At 46.9% G+C, this 26,181-nt stretch overlaps 3 protein-coding genes across 4 annotated transcripts in view; all 3 read right to left on the bottom strand.

Annotated features, from left to right (window-relative positions):
* Positions 1-909: 909 nt before the first annotated feature.
* Positions 910-2,914, bottom strand: LOC6533022. The gene is made up of 3 exons (XM_002093721.4): positions 2,763-2,914; positions 1,415-1,498; positions 910-1,350 (listed from the first exon to the last, which is right to left on the bottom strand). Exons 1-3 carry the CDS (start codon positions 2,806-2,808, stop codon positions 1,070-1,072), a joined length of 411 nt encoding a protein of 136 aa, XP_002093757.1. The 5' UTR covers positions 2,809-2,914; the 3' UTR covers positions 910-1,069.
* Positions 2,915-4,031: 1,117 nt separating this feature from the next.
* Positions 4,032-5,608, bottom strand: LOC6533021. The gene is made up of 2 exons (XM_002093720.3): positions 5,454-5,608; positions 4,032-5,382 (listed from the first exon to the last, which is right to left on the bottom strand). The coding sequence occupies exons 1-2, from the start codon at positions 5,454-5,456 to the stop codon at positions 4,222-4,224; spliced, it is 1,164 nt and encodes a 387-aa protein (XP_002093756.1). The 5' UTR covers positions 5,457-5,608; the 3' UTR covers positions 4,032-4,221.
* A 1,109-nt stretch (positions 5,609-6,717) lies between these two features.
* LOC6533020 (dynein axonemal heavy chain 3) overlaps positions 6,718-26,181 on the bottom strand; it is a 34,785-nt gene continuing 15,321 nt past the window's right edge. Inside the window, exons 27-53 of one of the 2 annotated variants that reach the window (XM_039374225.2) lie at positions 23,412-23,605; positions 22,359-22,561; positions 20,901-21,088; positions 20,446-20,616; positions 19,022-20,227; positions 18,813-18,956; positions 18,491-18,673; positions 17,718-17,923; positions 17,333-17,647; positions 17,040-17,271; positions 15,607-15,732; positions 13,901-15,285; positions 13,687-13,834; positions 13,211-13,421; positions 13,020-13,154; positions 12,775-12,947; positions 11,860-12,027; positions 10,871-11,430; positions 10,622-10,796; positions 10,363-10,535; positions 9,611-10,093; positions 9,377-9,556; positions 9,162-9,321; positions 8,627-9,036; positions 7,730-7,940; positions 7,582-7,620; positions 6,718-7,415 (exon numbers count right to left, since the gene is read on the bottom strand). In XM_039374225.2, the coding sequence (XP_039230159.1) occupies positions 7,092-7,415; positions 7,582-7,620; positions 7,730-7,940; positions 8,627-9,036; positions 9,162-9,321; positions 9,377-9,556; positions 9,611-10,093; positions 10,363-10,535; positions 10,622-10,796; positions 10,871-11,430; positions 11,860-12,027; positions 12,775-12,947; positions 13,020-13,154; positions 13,211-13,421; positions 13,687-13,834; positions 13,901-15,285; positions 15,607-15,732; positions 17,040-17,271; positions 17,333-17,647; positions 17,718-17,923; positions 18,491-18,673; positions 18,813-18,956; positions 19,022-20,227; positions 20,446-20,616; positions 20,901-21,088; positions 22,359-22,561; positions 23,412-23,605 (8,103 nt within the window). In that variant the 3' untranslated portion in view covers positions 6,718-7,091. The remainder of the gene's footprint in view (positions 7,416-7,581; positions 7,621-7,729; positions 7,941-8,626; positions 9,037-9,161; positions 9,322-9,376; positions 9,557-9,610; positions 10,094-10,362; positions 10,536-10,621; positions 10,797-10,870; positions 11,431-11,859; positions 12,028-12,774; positions 12,948-13,019; positions 13,155-13,210; positions 13,422-13,686; positions 13,835-13,900; positions 15,286-15,606; positions 15,733-17,039; positions 17,272-17,332; positions 17,648-17,717; positions 17,924-18,490; positions 18,674-18,812; positions 18,957-19,021; positions 20,228-20,445; positions 20,617-20,900; positions 21,089-22,358; positions 22,562-23,411; positions 23,606-26,181) is intronic. The other variant, XM_002093719.3, reaches the window with a different exon arrangement.

Genomic DNA, 26,181 nt, shown 5'->3' with positions numbered 1-26,181 from the left:
TTTTTGGCTGCCGCTGCACTCGTATCTGAAAGAGGGGATCGACTTGGAATGGGATGGTTGGATGTGGGAATGGTTGGACAGGCTCCTCGGTTGCGGGTGGTTGCGCCTAAGCGATATCGCTTTTTGTCTGTTTTGTGTCAATTTTGGAATCCGCTTTGGCTACCACCAGCCCCCTCGTCCCCGGCGCGTTGCCTCGGAAAAGCTTTTGGTTGCGCCAATTGTTGGCATTTACAGCTACTTGGCTGGTGGGCCCCTTGACTTGGCCCGAGATACCCCGGGATCTGCTTTGTGTAGCAGCTTAGATGTGCAGCTCAAGTGGCGCACTGGGGATTTTTCAATTGCGTTTATAATAAATTTCGATTTGTCAGCGGCGAAACGAGGAAACGGCACCAAGTGGCCGCCGCATCCCAAGTGGCACCGTAATCAGTTAGCGATATAGCCTCAGATACCAGCTACAACATAGGAACTCAAAGGGAGCACAGCTCAAATCCCGAAACTGGAGTAGAATGTTTCGCTTAAGAGCGGGATAATCAAATGCATTCTAGGCACTCTAATAATCTAGACCCTTTGAAATATTTTATTGGATCTCAGCTGTGTAAAAATAGTTAGCCCAGATAATCTAGCTTGAAAATAGCTAGCATTTCTGCAGCCCCAAGAGTATGCTTTAATTTTTCTACAAGTTGATGATCGCATTAATGGTCATCCGTGGCATAGGCTTCAGAAGAGCACAAATATGAAAACCAGTTTAATTTAATTATAAATAAATTAGCTCTGCTTGAGATGCAGACAATGAATAGGCAAACTGGATCGCTCTTGGGCGGATATTCGGTACCGCGTAGCCGGTGCAATAAAATGTTAAAAGCCAGCGTGTATCGTGTTAAAAACCGTTTAACCGTGCATATGTGAAGCTAGTTTGGCGCCAGACAAGCGGCAAGTTATTTTATTCGAAAATGAAGGCAAACAAAGGGCACAAGTTCTATTTGTGTGTCGATTAAATGACAATAAAGCTAGTAAATGGTGGAATTTGAACTGATTTGGAAAGGGTTATGAACTCAAGGTGGTCATCTCCTTAGACAATGGCGGTGGCATGCGTGGGCGTGGGCGTCACATTGGCCGTCTCATGGGTCTGGGCAGGAGTATAGGTTGTGGCCGTGGCCGGATCGTGGGTCTGGGCAGGAGTATAGGGCGTGGCCGTGGCATGCGTCTGTGCGGGCGTGTAGGAGGCAGCCGTCTGATCTGGTTCCTTGTCCAGGATCACCTTCTTCAGTATTAAGTAGAGGGCTCCGCCAACCAGCAGCTCAGCCAGCGCTACACACACGATGAGAGCCCATCCGGGAATAGCCAGGCCAGCTGCAAGAAACGGGGCGGATGAGTAATGTTTTCCAGGATCGATCACGTATACGCCATCACTTACTGAAGTATCGGCGGGTAAGGGTGCGTCGTCCGCGGTTCACACGTCGCGTGGCCTCCGATTCCTGCAGACAGCAGGCGAGCAGTACTGCAAAATAGAATAGAAAATACAAAAAAAAAAAAATATTAATTAGACATGGGGGCACTCGAGTAGATTGGGAGTGATTTAAGGCGCAAAACACACATCACACAGCACATTTTTTCAATGATTTCAGTGATCACGCGGCGTGTGGTCGGAGATTGCGGCATTGGCTTTGAAGCATCCATCAACCCCAAGCCAAACGGAACTCATTGAAATAGCAGCATGACCATTCATCATATAGATCTTCAGATGCCCAAAAGACTTGTTAAGATATTAACAATTAATCGTTAAGAAAATGTTTAACAACACAGCCGAAACGAAATCAACAAAAAACGCTGGATTCTGATTGAAAAAAAAACGCGCGCGCGCGCCGATTTCGATGATAAATGTGAGCTGGCATATTCCTTCCCCATTGTTTCATTGCGGATGTCAGAGTCGATTTCACGTAAAATGATCAAAATGTGTTTTTAATCAATAATATTTTATGTGAGTGTCCGTGCTCGTTCGTCTGTTTGTTTTGGTTCAGCTCATTCGGTATATTTTGCGCATGAAATATTAAATGGATTTGCTTGTCGATATGGAAAACGCAGTATAGATTTCCCCTCTATTCGATTAGGCGGTGATTCATGGAGATGGGCTTTTGGCATAAACCAATCCGCCAAATGTATGTGGCTAAGAGTGCGACCGATTTTCGTTGGCCAGTCGCTAACCAATATTAATTGTTTTCATCCACTTTTTTTGTTTAACATATTTCATAATTTATATGCGTAATAATTACCGAGCTTATGCCACTTCCGGTTTTAGCGTATTGGACTTTTGGCCTAATAAAAATTGCATGAAACCAATGCATATGATTTCCCTGTCAACGAAGTCATTTGTTTAATTTGGGAAACCTTTGAAGCTAACTGATTCACCACGCCCTAAAGTTAAAACACACCAAGTGATGGGGCAACAATGAGTAAACAGTGCTTATCTGAATCGCACTGATAAGCACACATTTTTGTAGAGTTTTCCTCTGGCCGATTGTGTGACGCACACTTGGCCCAGTTACTCATCGTTAGAGTCTCCAATTGCTGAAGTTGGGTTATTAAAACCCCACACCTATGGGATCATACGGATGCACTAGCGCATCATAATGCGGCATAATCCCACAACACATGCACAATACTCCGTCCACACACTGGCACCAAAATGTATCTCGCAGATGTGCTGCGTATCTCTGGTTGGCACTCGAAACTCGGCAGATTCGAACGAGGATGCAGAACTTTACCCAGGCATATCAGCAAGTAGGTGGAGCACTTCTTAGCCAACTTCATTTCCGTCGTTTTCGTTCGTACGTTCGAAAAACTTATGTTCGCTTTTAGCTGTTAGCCAAGTTTGTAACGCGCACGTCGTCGACTCCAAAGTGGAACTAAAAACCTGTGCGTGATTGCATTCGTTGGCAGGTGGTAGTATCTTATCGCAAAGCACCTTATCTTTCATTGATAAGATTAGATGGCTCTCTTTTTCTCTCGATATATTTTACTACTGAGGTCATCAGCACTGCAAAAAATATAGTTATACCCGTTACTTGTAGAGTAAAAGGGTATACTAGATTCGTTGAAAAGTATGTAACAGGCAGAAGGAAGCGTTTCCGACCATATAAAGTATATATATTCTTGATCAGGATCAATAGCCGAGTCGATTTGGCCATGTCCGTCTGTCCGTCCGTCTGTCCGTCTGTCCGTCTGTCCGTCTGTCCGTCTGTCCGTCCGTCTGTCCGTCTGTCTGTCCGTATGAACGTCGAGATCTCAGGAACTACAAAAGCTAGAAAGTTGAGACTAAGCATACAGACTCCAGGGACATAGACGCAGCGCAAGTTTGTCGAATCATGCTGCCACGCCCACTCTAACGCCCACAAACCGCCGAAAGCTGCCACGCCCACACTTTTGAAAAATGTTTTGATATTTTTTCATTTTTGTATTAGTCTTGTAAATTTCTATCGATTTGCCAAAACACTTTTTGCCACGCCCACTCTAACGCCCACAAACCGCCAAAAACTGTCAGTGTTGAAGACCTCCTTCGCACTTCCACTAGCTGAGTAACGGGTATCAGATAGTCGGGGAACTCGACTATAGCGTTCTCTCTTGTTTTATGTTAAAAAATTCCACTTAATGTTAAACTATTCTTTTACTAACATGCTAAATCTATTGAGTTCTCACACAATACATTCTATACGTCTGCACATATTGTATAAGTTCTATTATTCACTTTAGCATATTTTATAATAAAAGTGGTTCCATCTCCCGAAACGAGTTTGTTCTATTTATCGCCCAATTTAACCATTAGTTTCATGAAATCTTTTATCAATCTAAACTGAAAGCAATCTGCTGTTGCCATCTGCTTTGACTTTTTAAGCTTGATCTCAATCCATGGCATCTTGTTTAAAAAGATACTATTGTTTTTATTTTTAATTTCAAATAATGTGGTATGCTCACTTGAAATTCTCAACAAATTTTTGTTCAGAAATGGAAATATTTAAAGGAAAATAGTTGTAGAATTTTTGTTTTAAAAATGTTTATTATTGTTAGTTCGGGTTTGTACTCGGGTTGTTCATAATGGATTCAAATTGACTAATACGCTCGACTTATTGTTAGTTTCACTCTGAGACTTTCAAAGTCAGGACTTCTTCTGGAAAAGCATCCTCGATAATCTCAAATGCTGCGGTGGGAGTTGGCACAATAGGCGGCTTAGTGGCGACGGAGCTTCAGACGGCGGACGGTCTTGTAGCGGTAGCCATCGCTGGCCAGGACGGTCTGCTCGGCGGGCACATCAATGATGGCAGAGGCGGCCTCCTCCACGGGGGGCAGGTACTCGCCGGAGGGCAGCTCAGAGACATCACGACGACGACGGATCACACGACGGACGGTCTTGTAACGGTAGCCATCATCAGCCAGGGGAGTCTCGACGGCAACAGCCTCGGAGGCGGACTCCTCAACAGGGGGCAGGTACTCAGGGGACAGCTCGTTCACATCACGACGACGACGGATCACACGACGGACGGTCTTGTAACGGTATCCATCATCAGCCAGGGGAGTCTCGACGGCAACAGCCTCGGAGGCGGACTCCTCAACAGGGGGCAGGTACTCAGGGGACAGCTCGGAAACATCACGACGACGACGGATCACACGACGGACGGTCTTGTAACGGTATCCATCATCAGCCAGGGGAGTCTCAACGGCAACGGCTTCGGAGGCGGATTCCTCAACAGGGGGCAGGTACTCAGGGGACAGCTCGTTCACATCACGACGACGACGGATCACACGACGGACGGTCTTGTAACGGTATCCATCATCAGCCAGGGGAGTCTCGACGGCAACAGCCTCGGAAGCGGACTCCTCAACGGGGGGCAGGTACTCAGGGGAAAGCTCAGAGACATCACGACGACGGCGGATCACACGACGGACAGTCTTGTAACGGTAGCCATCATCAGCCAGGGGAGTCTCCACAGCAACAGCCTCGGAAGCGGATTCCTCAACAGGGGGCAGGTATTCACCGGAGGGGAGCTCGTTCACATCACGACGACGACGGATCACACGGCGGACAGTCTTGTAGCGGTATCCATCATCAGCAAGAGGAGTCTCGACGGCAACAGCCTCGGAGGCGGACTCCTCAACAGGGGGCAGGTATTCACCGGAGGGGAGCTCGTTCACATCACGACGGTGGCGCAACTTGAGGCGACGCACGGTCTTGTAGCGGTATCCATCGTCGGAGAGAACTCCCTGCTCGGCGGGCAGCTCGACGAGATCGGAGGCAGCTTCGAGGTTGTTGTCCACTGGCGGCAGGTAATCCGTGGCAATGGAGGCCGCCGAGGCAGCTGCGATCACAGCAAAGGCAATAACAAAGAATTTCTGCAAGGCAAAAAGCAAATATTGGAAGAATGGGTTAGTCCTGGTCGCAGGATGACTGCCGGAGAACTAACCATTTTTCCAGAAGATCCAAGACGATGTCTGCTAGATTAATCCAAAGTTGATTCTGTTTCCAAACCAGACCCAACGACACTATTTATACACAAACTGCGCGAAAAGTTCTCGGCTGACCGATGTCCATTCACTTTGCGCGATCAGATGAAATGAGATGAGCTACGATGAACGCAGAGGAAACCGGTTACCAAGCGGCGAACTACCGCATCGATCGATGGCATCTTCTTCGGCGGTCGATCTCAGATTTGGATTGTCTAGTTGCTATTGTCAAAAAGTGTCTCAAGCATCAATTGAACCCTGGCTGGCCATAAAAGATGATTAGCGCGGCCAGCTGCCAGAAGACAAAACGAAAGTAAACAAAGACGAGCCGGCGAAGTCCGTAGATTTGTAGATATTTTAGATTTGTAGATTCGTAGGCAGATGGAACAATGGTCGAGGGCTCTTCGATTGTCTCGATTATTTGCATCGATTTATGTCTGCCATATACTCGTATGTCTGAATAGATCGGATACATTTGTGACAATCCATTACCATTGGTAATTGCAAGCGGAAGTCGCCGCTTTTCAATGTATTTCTTTATTTTTTTTTTTTTGGAGGTTCTTGCCTCTCGGATCTCGATGAGCGCCTAAGGCCAAGATCGGCCGAAAGTATTCATACGCCATCTCGATTGATACGCGCTTGATGGTCCATCGAGTGTCGAGTGTTGCTATTTTCGGCATTTTCGGCCACGCTCCATTAGGCGGCTATTAATAGAGGCATGATTTAAGAGATCGCCACGACTTTTCCAATTTTTAATTTATATATTTTTAAGTCGAAATGGCTCCAATGCTCCAATTGAGCGGCAGGCGAGCCATAAATCTTGCGGATAAGCCGAAATGGATGGGCAATCTCCCCCCACTCACAGCGGTCGATAGCTCGGAGGAATTTGAATCCGCTGGAATCGGCAATGGGAATGTATGATGGAGCACCACTTGAGGATGGCAATGGCTTTGGCTTGACGGGAGTGTCGAGTGGCGAGCTGACTGTCGAAAAGCGTTTGCTATGTAGATGGGTTATAAGAATAGATTCGAGTGTTCTTTTTATAATGCTGAATCGTGTTCGAATGGTTAGCGTTAACTCATTCGTGTATTACATCCTGTTGAGCCATGTGTGTTGTGTGTAATTCTTGTAATTCGGATTTAAACTGCGCACGAAACACCGAAATCTTTCTTTCATTAACTTTATTTCCTGGTCGCTCGAAACGGCGGAAAAAAACGGTCTTAATTTCAAATATATTCACACAGCCCTTCGCGGAACTTTATGCGTTCGTTTATTCATTTGTAAATGGTGCACATAAAAAATATATACAGCCAGGCTGTGTACTACTGTGCATATTTAATTTTTATCTGGCAATCAGCATTACAGCATCAAAATGACACGGCCCCTCCTGAATCTTGCCACATTCCCAACAAAACAAACAGGACAGTTCGCTTTCGGGGCTTCCTGGACTGCGTAATCAAATGGAACAAAATCAAAATACATATCTGCATATAGATGGAACGACAGGCGGCACGGGCCTTTGTGCCATCGAAAAAGACAGAAACTGGCACAGATCCGGGATCGCCACCTGCTCCATGCTCCACGTGCAATGCACCCAATCAGTCGTCCAGTTGGCACAGGCAGGCCGTGCCCCGATTAATCCAATGCATGGGCTTCCGGGAGCACCTCAGCTGCAGGTACATCACGAAATTGGTGGAATGGCCAGTGGTGGACAGGACGCCCCTTCGCTCGCTGGTCTTGTAAACGGGACAGTCGTAGATGGTCTCTGGCTCAGCGCCGGCGGTGGAGCGGGGTAGATCCTCCAGGGCTTTCAGCACAGGTCGCAGGTAAATAACAGGCAGTGTGTCGAACAGGACCTTCGAGAAGGACTCGTCCACCTCCTTGGTCTTGCGATTCCAGCGGGCGCCCTCGATGAAGATGCCCTACATACAAATAACAAATTTATCAGTAAAATCAATAACAAATGCCATTTTATTTTATTATTCAGAACAACAAAAAATGGGTTATATGGGAGCATGCCAAACTATTTTTAGCTACGCTCCAATTAGCATGCATTGCGAGAAATGAATATATTAGAAATAGTCTTACTTGAATAAACTTGGTCTCATCATTGACCTCTTTTTGTTCCTGTTGCGTGTGTGGAAATGTTTTAGATTATAAACTCGTTTCATTTGTATTCTATTCGGATTTTGTGCCAGTGTTTTTGTGTGCATAATAAGCTGGCTTATGGACTCACCCGGATGTAGGCTCCTATGTCGGGAGTTCCGGGGACTTGTGCCTCGAACTTGGTCACCGCGAACTCGATCAAGATCATGTCGATTTGGAAGCGATTCTTGCGCGAGTAGTTCTGCAGAACGCCTGTGATGAAGGACTGGGTGAAGTAGAAGCCGGATATCCAATAAACCATCGGTTCGCCGTTGTCTATCCAATCCTGGAAGAAGGCCAGCCTGCGAATGGACACGAGTTATCATATTTTTCAATTTATTAATAAATATTAAACATGCGACAACAATGGCAATGGGCGAATGGCAAAAACGGCAATGGGAATGGGTATGGGAGTGCACACAAAGCATTTGGCAGAAGCAGGAGTTGGAGCACACAAACAGCATCGTCCTTTGATGTCAAAAGCAAATAAGATTTTTGCCATGAATGGCAGTGGCAGTGGCAGTGGCAACCACAGGAGGAAGAGCATCGGATGTGTGTGCCGTATACATTTATTATATTTGCACAATTGAGGCAAAGAAAGGAAAGGAACGAACGGAACTTCGAGCAGGGCGCACGCGGCGCATTACTGGCAACTCAGCTCAATACAATGCCATTGAGGGCTGTCCGAATGTCTAGAAATACAGCGAAAGAAAGCTATTCCTATCCCAAAGAAATATATATAGTAATGTATACTACATGATAAAAAACAATGGGCTAACGAAAAAGAAACTATTCTTATCCCAAGGAAATATGTATAGTAATGTATACTACATAGTAAAACCACAATTGGCTAACAAAATTTACTATAAGAAATAGAAAAAGGTATCCGAGGCTCGCACAGCTATAGAAAATGTCTAAAACTAATGAATATTTTTCTCGGTGCACTGAACATGACTGCACCAAAAGGCTGGAGAACTGGAGAACTCACCGGGCCAGAAGGTCGCTCACGTAGCTGCCCAATGGCTTAAGCGACGGATAGCTTTTCTTCAGCCAGTCCGCCGGCAGCTTGCCAATGACCATCGAGGCGTGTGTTCGCTCCAGCTCGGGAATCATGGCAATCTGACCCACCACGGCCTTGCCCACATTGACCAGACTCTTTCGGATATAGGAGAGCAGGCGATTGAAGCGAATCAGCTCCTGACGCAGCACGGTGTTCATCGAATTGGTGTAGATCACGGGATACGTCTTGGATACCTCGTCAATGTTGAACTCATCCGGCAGTTGCCTCAATACCTCCTTGCAGATGGCTATGGCCGGATCAGCCTTGGCGCCGCCAGAGGAACTCGCCTTCACGGAGGCCATCAAGTCGGTCTGGGTCAGCAAAACGCCACTGATGAGCTGTCAAAAAAGTTAAATGGTATTTTTTGTCAAAAAAGTTAAATGCTATTTTTTGCCAAAAAAGTTAAATGCTATTTTTTGTCAAAAAAATAATATTAATAATATTAGTTATAAAGTTGACCTACGGCATTGGTTTCCTTGACGTTGCGGTTAATATCCGCATTTTCATGCAGTCCGTAGACCTCGGGATGTGGACTCAATGGGAAACTGGACACATACTCTATGGAATTCAAGCGAGTGGGACTCACGGGCACCCGATAGTTTCCGGATTGGGACAGGGCATAGCTGTATAAATAAATATGTTAGCATTACTCAACTTATTCCGAGTTGGTTAACGAACTTATCCTCTTCGATGGTATTTTGGTTATAAATCATGTTCAGCAGAGATAATATCAAACGACGATCCTTGTCGTCCGTAACTCGACCTCCATAGTTGCACTCTCCCGTCAAATACACGTGGCCGCGGAAGGGAATACTCTGACTTTGGTTGATGAACATCTTCAGCTGCAGCAGGGAAATTCTGCAGAGATTTATATTTATAACAGGAATATTTCAGTTATAGAAAACTACTCACTTCAAATCCGACTCGTTGAACTCGTAGGGAATGTTCCAGCCCAGGGGACCAAACTCTCGTCTCTCCTGGACGACGGCATGGAAGAATACGAGAGCAAAGACGCCCCTCAGCCAGCACTTGTTGGCGCTGTCCGAGAATAGGAAGGCATTGGTGAAGAACTTATCCCGCATCAGCGGATCGGAGGTGAAGGAGCGATGCATGTTAGCCCTGAGCCCCTTGGGCGGTTCGTTCGTCATCTTGACGGAGTTCTGCAGCACGGAGACGGGGAAGACGGCACTGGGATAGGAGGTGCACCACAGGCGATAGTCATGGTTGGCACCATCCGTCAAGGTGGTGTCGTTGCAAATCCTCTCCAGGTCGCCCATCCAGCTGATGGCGACGTGACAGTTCTGCAGCACCACCCACTGGCCATGTCGGGCGGCCTCCATAATCATCTTCTCCGCTCGCGGACCCTGTCCCTGACCCAGTGAGATGGTTTTCAATCTGTTTTGGGACGGCATGTGCTTAGCATAAAGTTCTTTAAAGTGCTGGATGAAGCCCAGATGGGTATGCACGGATGAGGAGGAGGCGGAGGCGGAGGCCACATATCGACAAGGCGCACATGTCGCGCTTAATCGAAAACAAGCCACCGCCACCTCCACAACCAGCACCACCGGCAGCTTCACCATCGGCAGCGGCAGCGGCATCGGCATCATCATCCCACCCATGGACACGGACACGGAAATATGAGCCACTCTCGTTAATTAACTTACTTGTCGTACATGTTGCGTTGTTTGGCGAACATGAAGAGACTGGCCATGGGATCCGATCCGGCCGAGAGCAGGAACACCAGCGGAATTTTCGGCGAGCTATCCGCGAACGAGGCAGCCAAATCGAAGGGTGGCGGCTCCACAAACGAGCGGTCCAGGTTGCGCGTAATGAAAGCCTGACAAAATCGTGGGGGATATTAAATGTGCACGCCGTGCCCCCCGGGAACCTTGGGCTTTTGGCTACGGACGCGGCTCAACTTACCCGCACGGCTGGCACCACCTTGTCCGGACGCAGAGCCTTGATGACGATCAGGAAGTACATGTCGTTCACCGTGTTGGTTGGTGCCGGCAACTGCAGCTGGTCGGGATTGCTGGCGTCGTAGAAGTTGTGCCACTCATCCGCGTGCGTTTCCATCATCTGCGGCAGGTTCTTGAGGCTGTTGCGCAAAAAGGGGGTTGGGTTTCAGGAAATTAAGGAAGATTTATTATATTATATGCAGTATATATTTACCCCTCCAGGTCCGCAGCCTTGCAGACAGAAGCCCAGGACTTATCGGGCAGCCAGGATCCCAAAGGATTCGGGGGAATACTCTTGTATCCAATGCCTCCCGTGAGGAAGAAGAGCAATGCTGCCTTCTCCACGCGACCCTGCGACACCAGGATGCCCAGGCACATGACCAATGAGATGACCAGCTTATCCTTCTCGAAAAGGGAGCGACACACATTCATGTAGATGGACTTGGTGAAGTAGTCATTGAGGTTTTTCAAGCGCTCGCTCAATTGATCGGATTTCGGCGCCTTCAGGATCGTGTTGACGAAGAGATTGAGGAACCAGGATAGGGAGTACTGGTACATGGGATCGACATTAGCCAACTCGCTGATGCAGAAGAACAGGATGGCCGAGTGCTTGGACACAGGAATGTATTGCTGCCGGGCGGCATCGATCTCTATTTCAGTGGCCACGGCGATCACCTGTTTCTCCTGAATGTCCTCCGATAGAATTTTACTGGACGAAAGGATATTGATGGCGTTCTCGTCTTCCAGCACATTGCCCTCTGAGGTGGAAAGAACCTGGCAAGGAATGGTGTTATAAGTTAAACAAATAGGGATAACTAGAAGATTTAAATGATCGCAATTGATTCGCTTTAGCATAACATTTGAATGTGTTTTATTTAACTATTGCAAGTTATGATCTCAGCATTCAGTATATTTGCGATTTAAGCATCCTGCTTCCAGTTAATTGAATTGTCATTGGCCAGGCACAAAAGCATAAATTGCTAGTCCGGCTCTAATTGAATCTGCTGAGCATGGCCAGCGGATTGGAATGGAAACTGCCCAACCAGGAGCAGGAGCAGGAGCAGGAGCAGTTGCTGCTCAAAGAGCATGCGAGGGAATAAAAACATTTATTATGCCAACAGCAGTGGCAAAGAGACCAGGATGAGCCAAAGGAGCAGAAGGAGCAGAATCAGCAGGACGAGCAGAATCAGCCAAGAGCCTTACCTCTAATATCTTCGATTCGATGGTGTACAATGCATCACGATTCCTTGCGGACTCAATAATCAATTGTTCCTTCTTCTCTTGCAAATCGGGACGCTCGTGAGCCACCACAATCGCCAGCAATTGTTCGCGTAATCCCTGTTCCGTTATCATGAAATTTAATACTGTTACCTAAACAGAGGAGACAAAATGGAGAAGGCAGTACAGGATCAATGGTGGTGTTGATGGTGGTGGGTGAGGGTTAGTGGTTGCTGGTTGCTGCATGGTGGAGCCTTGCCACACCGAGAGTGGCACGTAAAATGGAAGGAAAACTCAAAATAAACACACAATGTGCCAACAAAAAAAAAAAAAAAAAAATGAAGCAAAAATTGTGTGGGCGTTTGAGGAAAGGATGGTTGGCTAAAATAGAGATGGTTAAAAGGAAAACTGCTGACAACAGTTGCAGCATAAAAAGCGATGGCAAACGGCAGCAGGAGCGAAAAGCTGGAAAAATTTTATAAACACGTCGACGGAGGAGCGGGTTGGGCACAATGGAGAGGACGAGGCATTGGGATAGATGTCCTCAATGGAGGGGCTTCGACTGCTAGTTATGCAGCCACCTCGCACGTACATCACCATTCCGCTCTCGCACATCCACATCCACATCCACATCCCCATCCACAACCACATCCTCATCCCTATCATCGTCAATGCCAACGAAAATTTGCATATTCCCAGCGCCTGCTGCCGCTGCATCGCATCCTCCAAATATCAATTTAAGTTGGTCGTTTTATTACACAACTAACGTCATCATTGCCGCAGACTGCAGACTGGAGACTGGAGATGTAGGTGGAGCTGGAGATGGAGCTGAAGCAGGAGCTCCCATTATCCCACTCTTCATTTCTTCTTTTTCTTTCTTTTTTTTGGGGGACAACTTACCATAACCATCACTTCCGGCGGATAACGCGGATTGCGGAGACAGGTCGTTATGTATAGACGAAAGTTGGGATTGTATTCTATCATTTGGTCGCCGCTCTTGATAAACAGACCGCCCTTGTGCTTGATGACGTTCTTCTCCAGAATGGGCGTCAAATTCGAGTCGAGCTTTTCACCTGCAGTCCCGGGAGAAGAATGGCATAGCATTGTGGCTAGTGGTAATGGATGGGTTCCTACCTAATACTCACCCACATTCTCGATGAGCACTGGCTGGCCAAAGGTGATGGCCAACTCCAGCACCTGCATATAGTTGGCATCACTCTGCTTGATCACCTTGAGGTCGTTATTCTTCTCCATGTTCTTGATCCATTTGTTGGCTTGCACTGTCAGGCATAAGGAACTTGATACCCGAAGGATTGATAACATTACAACAACTTACCCTGCGGATCGATGAGCAGCGAGTAGCGACTCGAGTTGGTCACTATGATGCCATTCTCCACCGAAAAGTTATCCGCCGGCAAGCCAGCCAGTGACCAAGCTCGAATGGTCATCGGATGACCCAAGGTGGTGGCCAGTGAGAAGGTTTCACTGCTCGGAATGTGCTTGCGCTTGCACAGGGCGTTCCAGTCGTCCAGGATATTTGCACGGTACTAGAAACAAAGTGTTCAGGTTTTAGCTAAATATGTTACGAAAATGCCCTGTCGGTCAATTTGAAAAAAAAGAACATCACAAAGGAAAAGCGAAAAGAAACACGAAAGGAAAAATCAATGTCACGTGCTCATGCATATTAAAAGCCTTTATGGAAAGAAGCTGGAGAACGGAGAACTGAGGACGTTGACAGAACCATTACCTGTCATCGCTGGACGGGAACATACGTATGCTCAAAAGAAATAACCAAAACCCAAACCCACTTACCTCCGTTGTGAAATAGCCCAAGTAAGCAGTGCAACCACCGGCCAGCAGGACATCGCCCACAATGTTGCTAATGGATTCGTGCAGATTCTTCGCCGCCTCCGACCAGCGGGTCTTCTCGCCTCCAAGTCCACCCAACAGCTTTTCAGCTCTGGATGGAAATGGAATATATATTATTTGAAAACTCTAAGCCTAGAACTCCTAAGCTACGACTCACCTGTTCAACTTTTTCTCGCAGTTGTCAATCTCATCCTCCAATCTCTTCTTTTCCCGCGACTTTTCCGCAAAGAAGTCGTTGAGCTTCTGCAGCTTATCCAGAATAACCTGCAGCTCCGCCCGCTTGGCATTAAGCTTCTCCATCTGCTGGGAAAGCTCACCCTCAGCCTCGGCCAAGGCAGCCTTCTTGGGCATCACGATCCTGGCCACCTTGTCGTATACATCCATGGCACGCACCCAGCGGCAAATGCCCTCGCAGGCCATCGAAGCAGCCTTGATCTTCTCGGGCACAAAGTCACGATCTGCTATGTACTTCTCCCTGATCCTCTTGATAATAGGCGGTGGAATGTTATCCTTGTCGAAGGTTTTCAAGGAATCCAAGAACTTCATGTCACTGAGCATGCGCATAGAGGGACCCCAGTAGTCCTCCACCATGTGGCCACTTGGATCTGGCTTTCGATCCGGCTTGATGCCCCTGATCACGCACACAGCCTCCATGGTCAACTTGACGCCATAGGGCGGGTTCTTCATGGACTTCACTATGAAAATATCAGCTGGCTTCAGGGTGTTCAGAGCCTCCAAGGCGGCCTCCATGGCGGGAATGGCCTCGGCCAGGTCGGTTTCACAGTCATCCTTAATGGCCTGAGCTGCAGCAGCGGCTTCATTGGCCGCCGCCTCATCCGCACCCACCACTTCCTTCTTTTTCTCCGCCTCTGCCGTCTCCCGTTCGATATTCACCATTATGCGATCCGTTTCCTCCGACAGCACTTTCAACTTGGGCTGCAAATCGTACAGATTTGTCTGCATTTCACCCACCTGACCTGCGGCAAAGTCGAGCTTCTCCAAGCCTGTGGTATAGCGATCTCTCAGCCGGGTGATCTCGTCCAGCTTTCGAGAGTAGAATGTTCGGAATGCCTTCAGCAACTCCAAATAGGCAGATGGCGTCACATAGTTTCGCCGATTCAGCTCCAGAAAGCACTTTTCACTGGCATCCACCACAGACTGATGGAAGTACATGACGCAGTCGACCAGGTCCAACTCCAATTGGGTCAGCTCCCGATCGCCACCAACCGTTTCGCGACGCACCTCCTCCTGGTCAGGATCTGCGGCATCCTTGACCTGGGCCGGCTCCTGTGTCTCCTCGCCATGCGGTCGATTCAGGTTCATCGAACTGACAAAGTAAACTCCCACGCGGGACAAGGCCTCCTCCGGCCAGGGCATATACCAATCGATGGTGCAGCAGTTGATCAGCGAAGGATACACACGGATGCGCTCCTTGAAGGAATCCCCGATGGGCGAGAAGGCCAGTGCGATGTGGAGCTGTTCCCGGATGCGGTCAATGTAGTAGGCGTACACCTCGCTGGGCAGGGTGTCCAAAATCTTGCCCTGCGGTGAATCATGTGGGGTTAGTTACCAGTCATGTCCGTTTGTGGAAGGGTTTTGGGAGTTTCATTTTGGTTTATGGTAGAGACGCATTTACCTTTCGGAGCTTCAGTGCTGCGAAATTTGGCTACCTTTTACTTAACAGCTTTGTGAAAAACTTAATTGATTGATTTACGCTTTGTAAAATATTGAAAATAAATAAAATATATTTTAATAGTTTTTTTTAAATTTTTTTAGCAACCAAATCTCCATCACTGTTAACGCTCGATTTGGCCAGTTTTTGCTTGCTGGTCGACAGCACTCACTCTTTCTCTTCGCACTCACCAATTGTTTGGCTACATTTGCCATATTCTCCATAATGGTTGCCTTGTCCTCCAGCTGATAGAGATTGGGCAAATCACCGGTATTAAGTATGCCATTGATATCCTCCACGTAGCCTTCATCTGTTGCCTTCAATCGACCGCAGGGAGAAACAGAGAATCAGAAACTGAGAATTCACAATTGTGCAATGCAAATCTGGCTGCAGTTCGAGTTGCAGTTGAAGTGGATTCGAAGTTGGCAACCCCCATCGCATTGGTGGTTTGGGGGGGGGGTTTTAGACTGAAGTTGAGCTATTCTGCTGGCCAAATGCATTTTTATGTAGCCATAGAGGGAGCCAGCAGCCCTTTTACCCATAGATCCTGGGACATGCATTTTGCATTCGCCTAAGTGGCCTTGTGCCAGGACTCAGGACTCCCAGCACAGGAATCGGTACTGCAGGTAGGAATAAGCAGTAGGAGACAGCTCCCCGTTGGTCATTTTGGTGTAATTGTTAATTAATATCAGCATGGGGCTTTGTTGGCCCAGACAGAAGACTACAGGGGAAGATAAATCATTGATTGGATGGCCCAAGGATTCCAAAAACATTCTAATGCTTCGAAAAGTTTTCATCGAACAAAGACGAAAATGCAGGGAGCAAAAACAACCAAGCCGATTGAGTTTCGGCATATCAGAGTTTGTGCCAAACAGAATTAAGGCAATTTTAATCCGGTCAAATGGCTTCTTATGGATCTCCACTTTTGGTCACGCTTCATGGTCAAATGGAGTCGGTAGACAAAAGGCGCATTTGGTGAACACGTAGCATTATAATGTTTAATAACAATGTGTAAACACGTGCATATTGTCTGGCACATATAGTAGTATCGATTGAATTTGGATTTTGGCCATGCTAATTTATTGACCAACATTTATTATGGGCTGAGGTGCGACACCACACGCCGCCTTTGTTCCGCTGCCAATTTTCTGAAGCCCACTCATGTGCTCTTGATTTGCCATAATTTGAGCCGCTGCCTATGCAAATTACCGAGCAATAATCAAGTTAGTTCAACAATTAACCTAATTATAAATGCAAATTCTGGCAAAACAATGAGAGCTGCTTCCGTATTGAAAGCCCATTCGAGCCAAATTTAATTGCCCCGGCACTCGTTCGACAAAATTTTGCCCCCAACAACAGATCCCTGCCACTAATCTCTGCTTAATTTTCAAGAGTATTCGAATTAATTTCAATTTAGCAATTTACATACCCAGATTACCAAGAAGTTAGAGAATCGTAGTCAAGACTTTATGGGTTTATTGTTCCCTGCCCAGGCCGCCTTTTGATTACGAGGCTATTTACAACCTTATTAAAACGCCATTCTGTTGGATTTGCATATCCACATCAGCCCACTAATCGATCGGTGTTTTTACGAGTATTGGCATTGGTTACCAAGTTAACTCACCTGTGCGTCGGAGAAGAGGAACACGGTGTGGTTCAGATTGAAGCTGGCCGACATTAGTATCTTTTTGAGGTCATCGCGCCAATCCGTGAGGGTGTAGCTCTTGGACACCTGCACCGTCATCAGCCGGCAGTCCGCTATGTAGGCGGCCAGGCGCGCGGAACTCCTACGTCCAGATCCTCCCATGCCCACCATCAGGATGTTGCCACGCGGCATCTGCAGCACACGGGAAACTCTAGAAAAATACCATACATTATTCAATTTAAAAAATTATCAGTAAAATTTCCCACACCTACCTGCTCACATGTTCGATGGCAAATCGGAACATGACCAAGTCCATTGGCGTACTCGAGAAGGAGTTGTACTCCCTGAGGTAGTACTTCATCAGTTTCTCCAGCTTCTCGTATGTATCGCCCTCATCGTAAAACTTCGGCTCCGCATCCGGTTCCATGTAATTGCCATAGAAGAGATTGCGTAGATCGTTGTCAGTCAGCTTTTCGCCCGGTTCGATGCGTTCGCCAAATGCCTGTTCCAAGGGAAAACGCAGATTGGACTTGCAGGCATCCACGGCCATCAGGAGCAGACGATCTCGGTCCTGCTGGTCCACCAAACTGAAAAACCAAAAAAAAAAAAACAAGTAGCAATGTAATATACTTATCTGAGGAAATCATCTATACTGACCGGTCGTAAAATACGCGATATGTCTCATGGGCCCAGAGGCGACCCAGCTTCTCGGGATCGGGCATCCGCTTGGGGGGCACCATCACGATGCCCTGGAAGACGCGGGTGATGTCCCGCAGGGAGAAGGAGTAGTGCGACTTGGCTGGCGTGGGCAGGAAGCTGCGAATCGCATCGCGGTACACACTGACCATAGCCTCAGATAAGCCCTGCGAAAGGATAACACTTACTCACGGCCAGGTGCAATAAAAAGCCCAAACACAAACGAAAATGAAAATGAAAATGCAAGAGAGCGCGGCGGCAGTCGAAGTTTTGTGGAAATGGAGCCATAAAATAAGCCATTTTAATTTTATTATGTCCCCAACGCTTGGATGCGTGCCAAGCACGGCAGACGACACTGGGATGGACCATTGACTCCGCTGACCAGACAATCATCCTCCAGTGGCTGTTTTGGTTCGCCTTTTACACGAATGCAAATTGGCCCCATATATGAATTTAAATTTAAATTTCTGTACATCAAAATTTAAAATTTTGACTAAAATTGAGTTATTTTAAATCTCTTTAAGCATTTAGTTGATACCATAAAGATATGGTTGCAACGTAAAATTTTTTAAATATTAATTTTACTCTTCAGTGAAACTAAAGAAGAATAAGTATTTAAATTTGAATTTAACTGAAAACATTTTATATGTGTAAGATAGAAATCCCATTTAAATTCAAAAGCATTTTCTCTCCATACATTTCGTTGTTTGGGACCACGAGGAAAATATACGTACCCGGGATAGCAGAGCCACCTTTTCCGGATAGCCCTTGGAAAAATGCCAATCACCAATCGTTGTGAATATGCGAACGATGGTTGAGTCCTCAAAGGAATCGACGGCCACCACGAACATGTGGCGATAGAGACGCGGAAAAATGAAGTTACTGCCACCCAAAGTGCCCATGGCGCACATCAGAGTCTGTCCAGCGATTGGAGTTCATAGATGCAGTGGGGGGGGAAGGCAGGAGGGCAAAGATGAAAACTTTACAGATAACTTATGGCCAGTTTATGGGCGGAATAAGTTGTCAACTGGCAACACCACTGGCAACACCACCTACCATGTCCACCAGCTCGATTTTGGTGGTGTCCACAAGGTCCGACCAATAACCATGATCCAGCCAAGTGCGAAGGAGCTCCAGTGGAGCCTGCGAGCCATAAGTATCCTTCGCTGGCATGGCCACATCATCACAGAAAACAGTGCACTTTAATTGGGAATATTCAATGAGAATGTAAGTAATTATCATTATCGATTGTTCGCCTTAATCACCTTCTTTCCGAGTGCGGGTCCAAAAACTCCTTTGCGCCGCCTGTCCAACTTGCTCATGATGGTGTCCTGCACCATTTGCGCCGAGGTTCGAGCCGAGAAGTTGATGACATTGACCAGGTTGGCGAACTTGGGCATGGCCAGCAGATTGCTGGTGATGATGGCACTCTTTCCCGTTCCTGTTGGTCCGACGACCAACATGGCGTATGACTTGGAGATGCAAAAGTCCTGCCAGTAGGATATGTAGCCCGTTTCCTTGGTGGGCACAATGAGCTCACTGATCTGGGCATTCTCCGGGAAGTTGGCCGTGGTGCCGGCGCTGTCGTCGCTCTTCTGCCAGGTCCACCAGTTTTCAGCTTCATCGAAGCGGTAGTCCAAGAAGAGCAATTTCTCGGGGAACATTTGACCGCGATTCAGCGAGAAGTACTTGGGTTTCGGGTAGTTCTCATTGGAGCCATAGATCACCTTGCGCAGCAGTGCATCGAAGGTCTTCTGACCCTGGCCCGTGAGAGCCGAACAGTAGGCCCAGGCGAAGCAGAAGAGGAACATTTGCTGGAACCAGGCCTGATTGAACTGCTTGTGCTTCTCGAGGAAGTGCAGGAAGAACCGCGAGAAGGTCTGGTACTGATAGATTGGTGACAATTCCAGCATTTGCTTGCACTGTGGCAGGAATTCCAAGGCCGCCGGCACCAGCCACTCCGTCATGTCCTCGAACAGCGTCATATAGATCTCACTTAGACCCACCTTGTTCACCAGTACATTGGTGAAGCTCTTGTGGAGCGCCCGCCACCCGAGTTGCGATGGCTCCATGTAGATCATACCGCAGCGCGACACTGTGGCCGGCGATGCCTGCTCCAAGTCCGCGGGCTCGAACATCATGTTCATCAGCTTGGTCATCTGCATAATCTCGCCGGACATCAGGCACAACTTCTTGTTGTCGTCCAGCACGGTGTTCAGATTCTCGATCCACACCGCATCCACGGGTCCATCGAACATCACCCATGCCCTCTCCCCTTTGGGTCCTTGCACCTGTTCCCTGAAGGTCTTGGCCAGGACTCCGTCGTACCACTCATGGGAAACCGGATCGAAGCGGCCGTAAAGTTGGCCCATGGTTATGGCCTTGGGATTGATGATGCGGAACGTGACCGGGAACTCCTTCAATGTCGCCTCCTCATCGTTGGACACATTTCGCAACGTCTGCGCTAAAACCTGAGCGAGGAATTATTATTTTTAACGATGATTAATAGAATTTTTTCTCAAAACAAGTATTTTAATATATACTACATAAGAAAAAAAATGGTGCAATTAATTTATCCCTGTGCAGATTAAGTCGTTTGTTAACTCATTAATTCCAGGCCATTTAATTGGCTGGACGGCGAAATTAATAGGTATGGAGCATGATGTGTTTCTGAGCCATGGATACTCACCTGGTAGGCGGTGGTCTTGCCGCCCATGGAGCCACCCACTATCATCAGGCCGTGACGCACGAGCAGCATCTCGTATATCTGCAGAATTTTCTCCAAATACCATGGCGTCGCCTGCAGATTCCGATCCGCCAGGTTGATGTGCAGCCACTTGAGTATGTCGCCACGTTGCGGCTATCCGGCGTAAATAAAATATGAACAGTGGAAAATGGTATGCGGGCAGTTAATAAATGATGTATGAGAATGTATAAGATGCCTATAAGGTGCCACAAAGAAGCAAATGAACTTAGCAAGAAAAATATTTAATATTTTTCGTAATAATACCCGCTACTCGGTATAAAATCCGTTTTGGTTTTCATTAATTAATAAACCATTATCGAACTAATTGACGGCGCTTGCAGGTCATTACACCTGAAGAATGTCAATTGATTCAAATCGATGAGTGTAATTTTGCTTACCATTGGCAGCTCAACGCCGGGGAATAGATCCATGTAGATGCCGATGAAGAGGGAGATGTCCTGCTCCAGGAATTTTGGCAAATTGACATCCACAATGGCGCGCAGGACAATCTCCGGCTCCGGCAGGTCAGCATAAAGCCGTCGCAGCGAGGCGGAGGCCAACAGAACGGACTTTACGGCGCGCATTCCTGGCAAATAAAGGTACAGTGAGGCATCGTTAGGGAACTAAATAAGAAGTATGGTTGTAAAGCTTAGAACATAATGTTACATCGTAGATAAGGAACCAGCTGATAGATATGCCTGCAGACTTGCTATCTAAAATATGTATCATTTAATCAGCTAGTTAGTTACTTTTAGGTTGTACTGTATCATGGGTAAGGTATAGGGATGTGAGAAAGGTAGCGGCGTGGGAAATTGGAGGTTTTGCCGCATTAGCTTGACAGTTATGCGAGCGCATAACTTCCCTTTGGCGAGAAGAAGTGAGTAGGTTGAGGCATTCGGCGATTCCCCTCCCGATGGCGAGTTGCAATACCTGGAGTCCTGCTCCATCCGAAAGCCATTGCCTGCGCATCCTGGCCTCATCATTATAGCGCCAGGGAAATGCTAAACTTTCGCAACGTTGCAAAAACAGCTGGACAGGAATGGTGAGGCGTGAGGAAGGGGAAGATGGGGGCTTCTTGTGGGAGGGCAACTAAATGTACAAATAGTTTTTATTATTACTTGGCAGAGCGGCAAATACAATGTGTGTGTCTATGTGCCATTTGTCTCTCACACATGCAACACAAAAGCGCAGCAAACTTGCAAGAAAGTTTTTCAATTTAAACTCAAAATAAGATACTGATCAAATGTACTTTGCACATAAACTTGCACACAGCTGCCTTCCTGCAATTGCAGCCAGCGGCCGGCAAAGGATGCACAAAGATGCACAAAGATGCACACGCATGCTGGGAAGTCCGGACGGAGTGGCAAACACAGACATGTTGTAATGTCATATGACATGTTACGTCGTAAAAGGAGCAATATCTTTGCCTTGAAACAAGCGAGCAAAAGGATGCACGAAAAATGCTGAGAAGGAGACACGCACGCAGGACATGAGACATCCGGAAAGTTGTATCCCCACCATTCTCTCTTTTAGAAAACCATACCGAACTCCCACAAAGATGAGCTGCATGGATGGCACAAAAAAAAAACACATGTTGTTGACTACTTTTGCGCCTTATTAGCCAGGTGGAGCGACAACCTTGCCCTCTGACCAGGTCATGTATAAAACCAGCTACATGATATGTAGATTTTATGCTTCAGCGGAGTTTCCGAAACACAGAGAAATAAAGTTTTAATTTGAGGGAGAAAAATCAATATTCGAATTTCTACTACTTCGGCAATTTTGCACTCTAAATTAAAATTATTTAAAAAATCTTCTATATATTTTTAGAGTTTTTCCTGGAACTTGTAACTCACCGTAATCGTAGTGAGACTGCGAGGACAGCTGCTCGGAGCACAGCTTGTAGGCCTGGACAATCTTCTGCGAGAGATTCCTGGCCATATCGAATCCGTTGGAGTACAGAGTGATCTCGCCAATCATGGCGTAGTCCGGCACCATCATCGCCACCGTGCGGAACAGGACCTTCAGATTGTCCGGCAGCTCGGTTCGTCCGGCGTAGCTGTGGGCAAAAATGCAGAAAGAGGAAAGAGGAGACACCGGATTAGAGCCCGTTGGGCAATCAAATTCGTCAAAGTGCAAGTGCTAATGGCATAAATACTAAACACAGGAGCTGGAGCTTCACAGCTCTCCCAATTTCCCAATCCCAGGACCTTCCAATGGCCAATAACCAATATGAGTGACTGCTCTTAAGGACGTCTGGTTGCGTGACAAATTGGCAGGCAGGCAGGCAGGCAGTCAGGAAAACGCAGAGTGGTGCAAAGCAAAGCAAAGCAATGCAAAAGCGAAGCATAAAAAAAGCACACTTCTAGCCGGCAGGAATGGCAAAGCAAAAGCGACGTCCAATCGAAATTAAGACCTTCGCTGAATGGCACAATCAGTTACGGCCGGAGAGGAGGAGGGTTCGAACCAGAAAGCCAGAACCATGAGCAGGAGCAGTAGCAGGAGCAAAACCAAGAGCAGGAGGATTCGGAGGGCCTGGCTAATATGCATGTTTGTCGCAGCTGTTCCACATGCATGCCAAAGCAATAAATATCCCGATGGGAAAATCTCCAATAACGCAATAACTACCAATATCGGAACGCACTGCGTCCACCTCCAAGTGGGTGGCTAATAGCCCTCTCCGCCGTGTCCTTCGTATCAGTCGTATCTATGGTCCGTATGGTAGGCTTACAAAGTAACTAAATGTATTTTCAAATGCCCACTCCGACAGCACAAAAAAAGAAATAAATAAAAGCAAAAAACAAAACCAGGAAGTGCGGAAAAAATGCGATGCGTGAAACCGCAGCTGCTGTTCCCAGCACTCAGGCATCCTAGCATCCTTGCATCCCAAAAAAAACCCCGCTACTCACCCGGGATTCATGGTTATGAATATGGAACAAGTCGGATCCAGTTTGAGCATCGTATCCTCGAAAAAGAATTTCACAACCTTGCGTCCGATGGCCCGCTGGATGGTCAGGATCTGTTGCGCCACCACGGAGAGCACCTCTAGCTCGATGCGATTGAACTCGTCGAAGCAGGCCCATGCGCCCGATTGTGCCAAGCCCTGCAAGGAATCCGTAGCAATGAGAATGAGTATTAGGGGTATGAGGGGATGAGTGGACGAGTGGATGAGGAGCAGTCAAAACACACACACACACCCAGTGCGAACACCCAGTGAACAATCCCGAATAGGACTGCAAAAAATAGCACACAAATAGAAACAGAAATTCCTGGACAAGAGTGCAAGGGAAATATCCTTGCACACACACACACACTCACACACACACACACCGCTGTTCGATTGGGGAAAAGTGGAAAAAGCAAACAGCAGCATAAACATTATTTTCTCTTTCTCATGGCTCGGTCTCTGTTTTCTGTTTTCTGGTTCCTGGGGGCCAGCATGGCTAGTGGTACCGCTACTACTACTACTACTACGACCCTTTGATATGCTTCCTTTTGCATGTTGCAATAAATATGCTGTTTTATCCCAGCTGGAAGCCGGCACACCCATCCCATACTCCCCCCACACCCACTTTTCACCCGGAGCAGCACAAATAGAACGCCAAAGCAGCGAATCTGACCTGACTGCTAGCGCCATGCCATTCATATGCCCAGCCATATGGAGTGGGCGTCCAGGTCGAAATCCATCAGATATATATCCCTATGAGCTGCCCGATGGCCATGCAATGCAGTATCTATGGTTTGCCGAAGAAAAGGATCGAATTTCCCCGATAACTGTTGCTTTTGCTGTTGCTTTTGCTGCAAATATGAGGAGCTCTAACGAACTGATTTGTTGGTATCCCTTATGTTTTCAATTATTGCAACAGCAAGAAAGGTTCCTATAGCTTCGAATTAACTTCATTGAAGTAAGGAAACATAATATTTCAATCTGAATATCATATTTACAAATATGTGGTAAATGTTTACATATGTGTGGCAAATTTCTATTACAATAAATATGATATTTATATCCAACAAGTAAGTTGAAGTACAAATTTTGACTGATAATGAAAACTTATTCTTCTTTGTTCCAAGAGAGAACTATAATAACCAAAAATGAATATGATATTCTACACTCGCCTTTGCTAGTACAACTAGTTTGGTTAGTTGATACTCCCCAAAAAACCTGTCAAAATGCCATACTAAACCAGATGGGCAAACAACTTACTATAATGCTGCTGTTCAAACTAAGCACAATCACTTATCAATGGGGAAATCAATGGGGGGACAGCTGTTGCTGCTGACCGGGCATGGGGCATCCACTTGACCACCTTTAAAGGCGCCTCCTGCATGGCAAGTGGCTTCTGTTGGTCCTGCCGCAAGGACCTCCCCCTCATACCCCCAAGCTGTACGCCACACAAAGAGTTTACATTCCGTTGCGCGTTCGCACGCTTTTTGCAGTCACTGTTGTCCCTACTGTTGTCCCTACTACACCCGATGCGGTGGCTGCTGCCGTTCCGCTTGGCCCCCCATTGTACAATTAGCGCCTCTGCGTCCATCGTCCATCGGAGGTGCAGGAGCAAGAGGTCCTGGAGGTGCAGGAGCAAGAGGTCCTGGAGGAGGAGCTGCTGTGTTAGGAACTTTTTTGTACCGAGCACGGGTAAATGGTGGCTGTTGCCTTTGAACACTTTCAACTCCATTGAGAGTTGTTTCGGGCCAAACGGCAGCAGTGATGGAAAGTATCTGTAGTGTTATATATACAGGTTTAGATACTACTACTTACATTCTTAGACCTTATTAAACCGCATGCAAACTATCTCACTAACATTCTTGTAAACTAGAAATACCTATTTCAATGTTACATTAATGTAACATACATTCAACGTCGAAAAACCCATCCCTTGAAGTATCTAACTCAGAAGTCGGATGGCTGCTGCGATAACTTTTTGCCATCCATGGGATGCGCCTTTTGTTCGGTGCGACATCCATTGTTGTGGCCATTTTATTTGCATTTAATTTATTTACGATTACTTCTCTGGCTGGCGCTGGCACTGGAATTGCTCTCGAATATTTCGCATATTTTGCCAATTGCAAATTATTTGATTGTCGCAACATTGTTTCCCAGACATTCCCAGCCCCGGCAACTAAAAATCAAAAACCGCATCGCAAATCGCAAATCGCCGGAGTGGGAGAGCATCGTGTGCTGGAGATTTACGACTTCCTAGAGATTATTAGAACAAATGCCAATCCAGTTGGTGACAAAGCGCAGAACGACTTTCTAAAGCCCCCATTCGACTCCAGTCCAAAAAACCAGACGCTGAGACCCAAATTAAGCAATAAAACGAATAAACAAATGTCCAAACTCAAGTGGATCCCAATCGCATAAATTCATTAATTTAAATTGAGCGGCCAGCGAGCGCTGGCAATTTATGGGCTCTCCAATCGACGCAACTAAACTAAAGTTGCCGGTTGGGTCGGGTCGTTATTAATACAAATCCCATGCAAATGAACAAGAACACTAGGTGATCACTTTACCCCGACCACCACCTCATCATCATCATCATCGCCATCATCAAATGGCTCCCGTGTTTATGGGGCTTAGGAACTATTATGCAATTAGCCGTGTGAGCGTATTATGCGATTAGAGCCTATGGCAGCATAAATTTTACTACAAGATTTCAGCACCCATTTAAGATGTGC

This window comes from Drosophila yakuba, chromosome 3L (genome assembly GCF_016746365.2).
Source record: "Drosophila yakuba strain Tai18E2 chromosome 3L, Prin_Dyak_Tai18E2_2.1, whole genome shotgun sequence".
NCBI lineage: Eukaryota > Metazoa > Arthropoda > Insecta > Diptera > Drosophilidae > Drosophila > Drosophila yakuba.
This window is presented reverse-complemented; position numbering and strand designations above follow the sequence as displayed.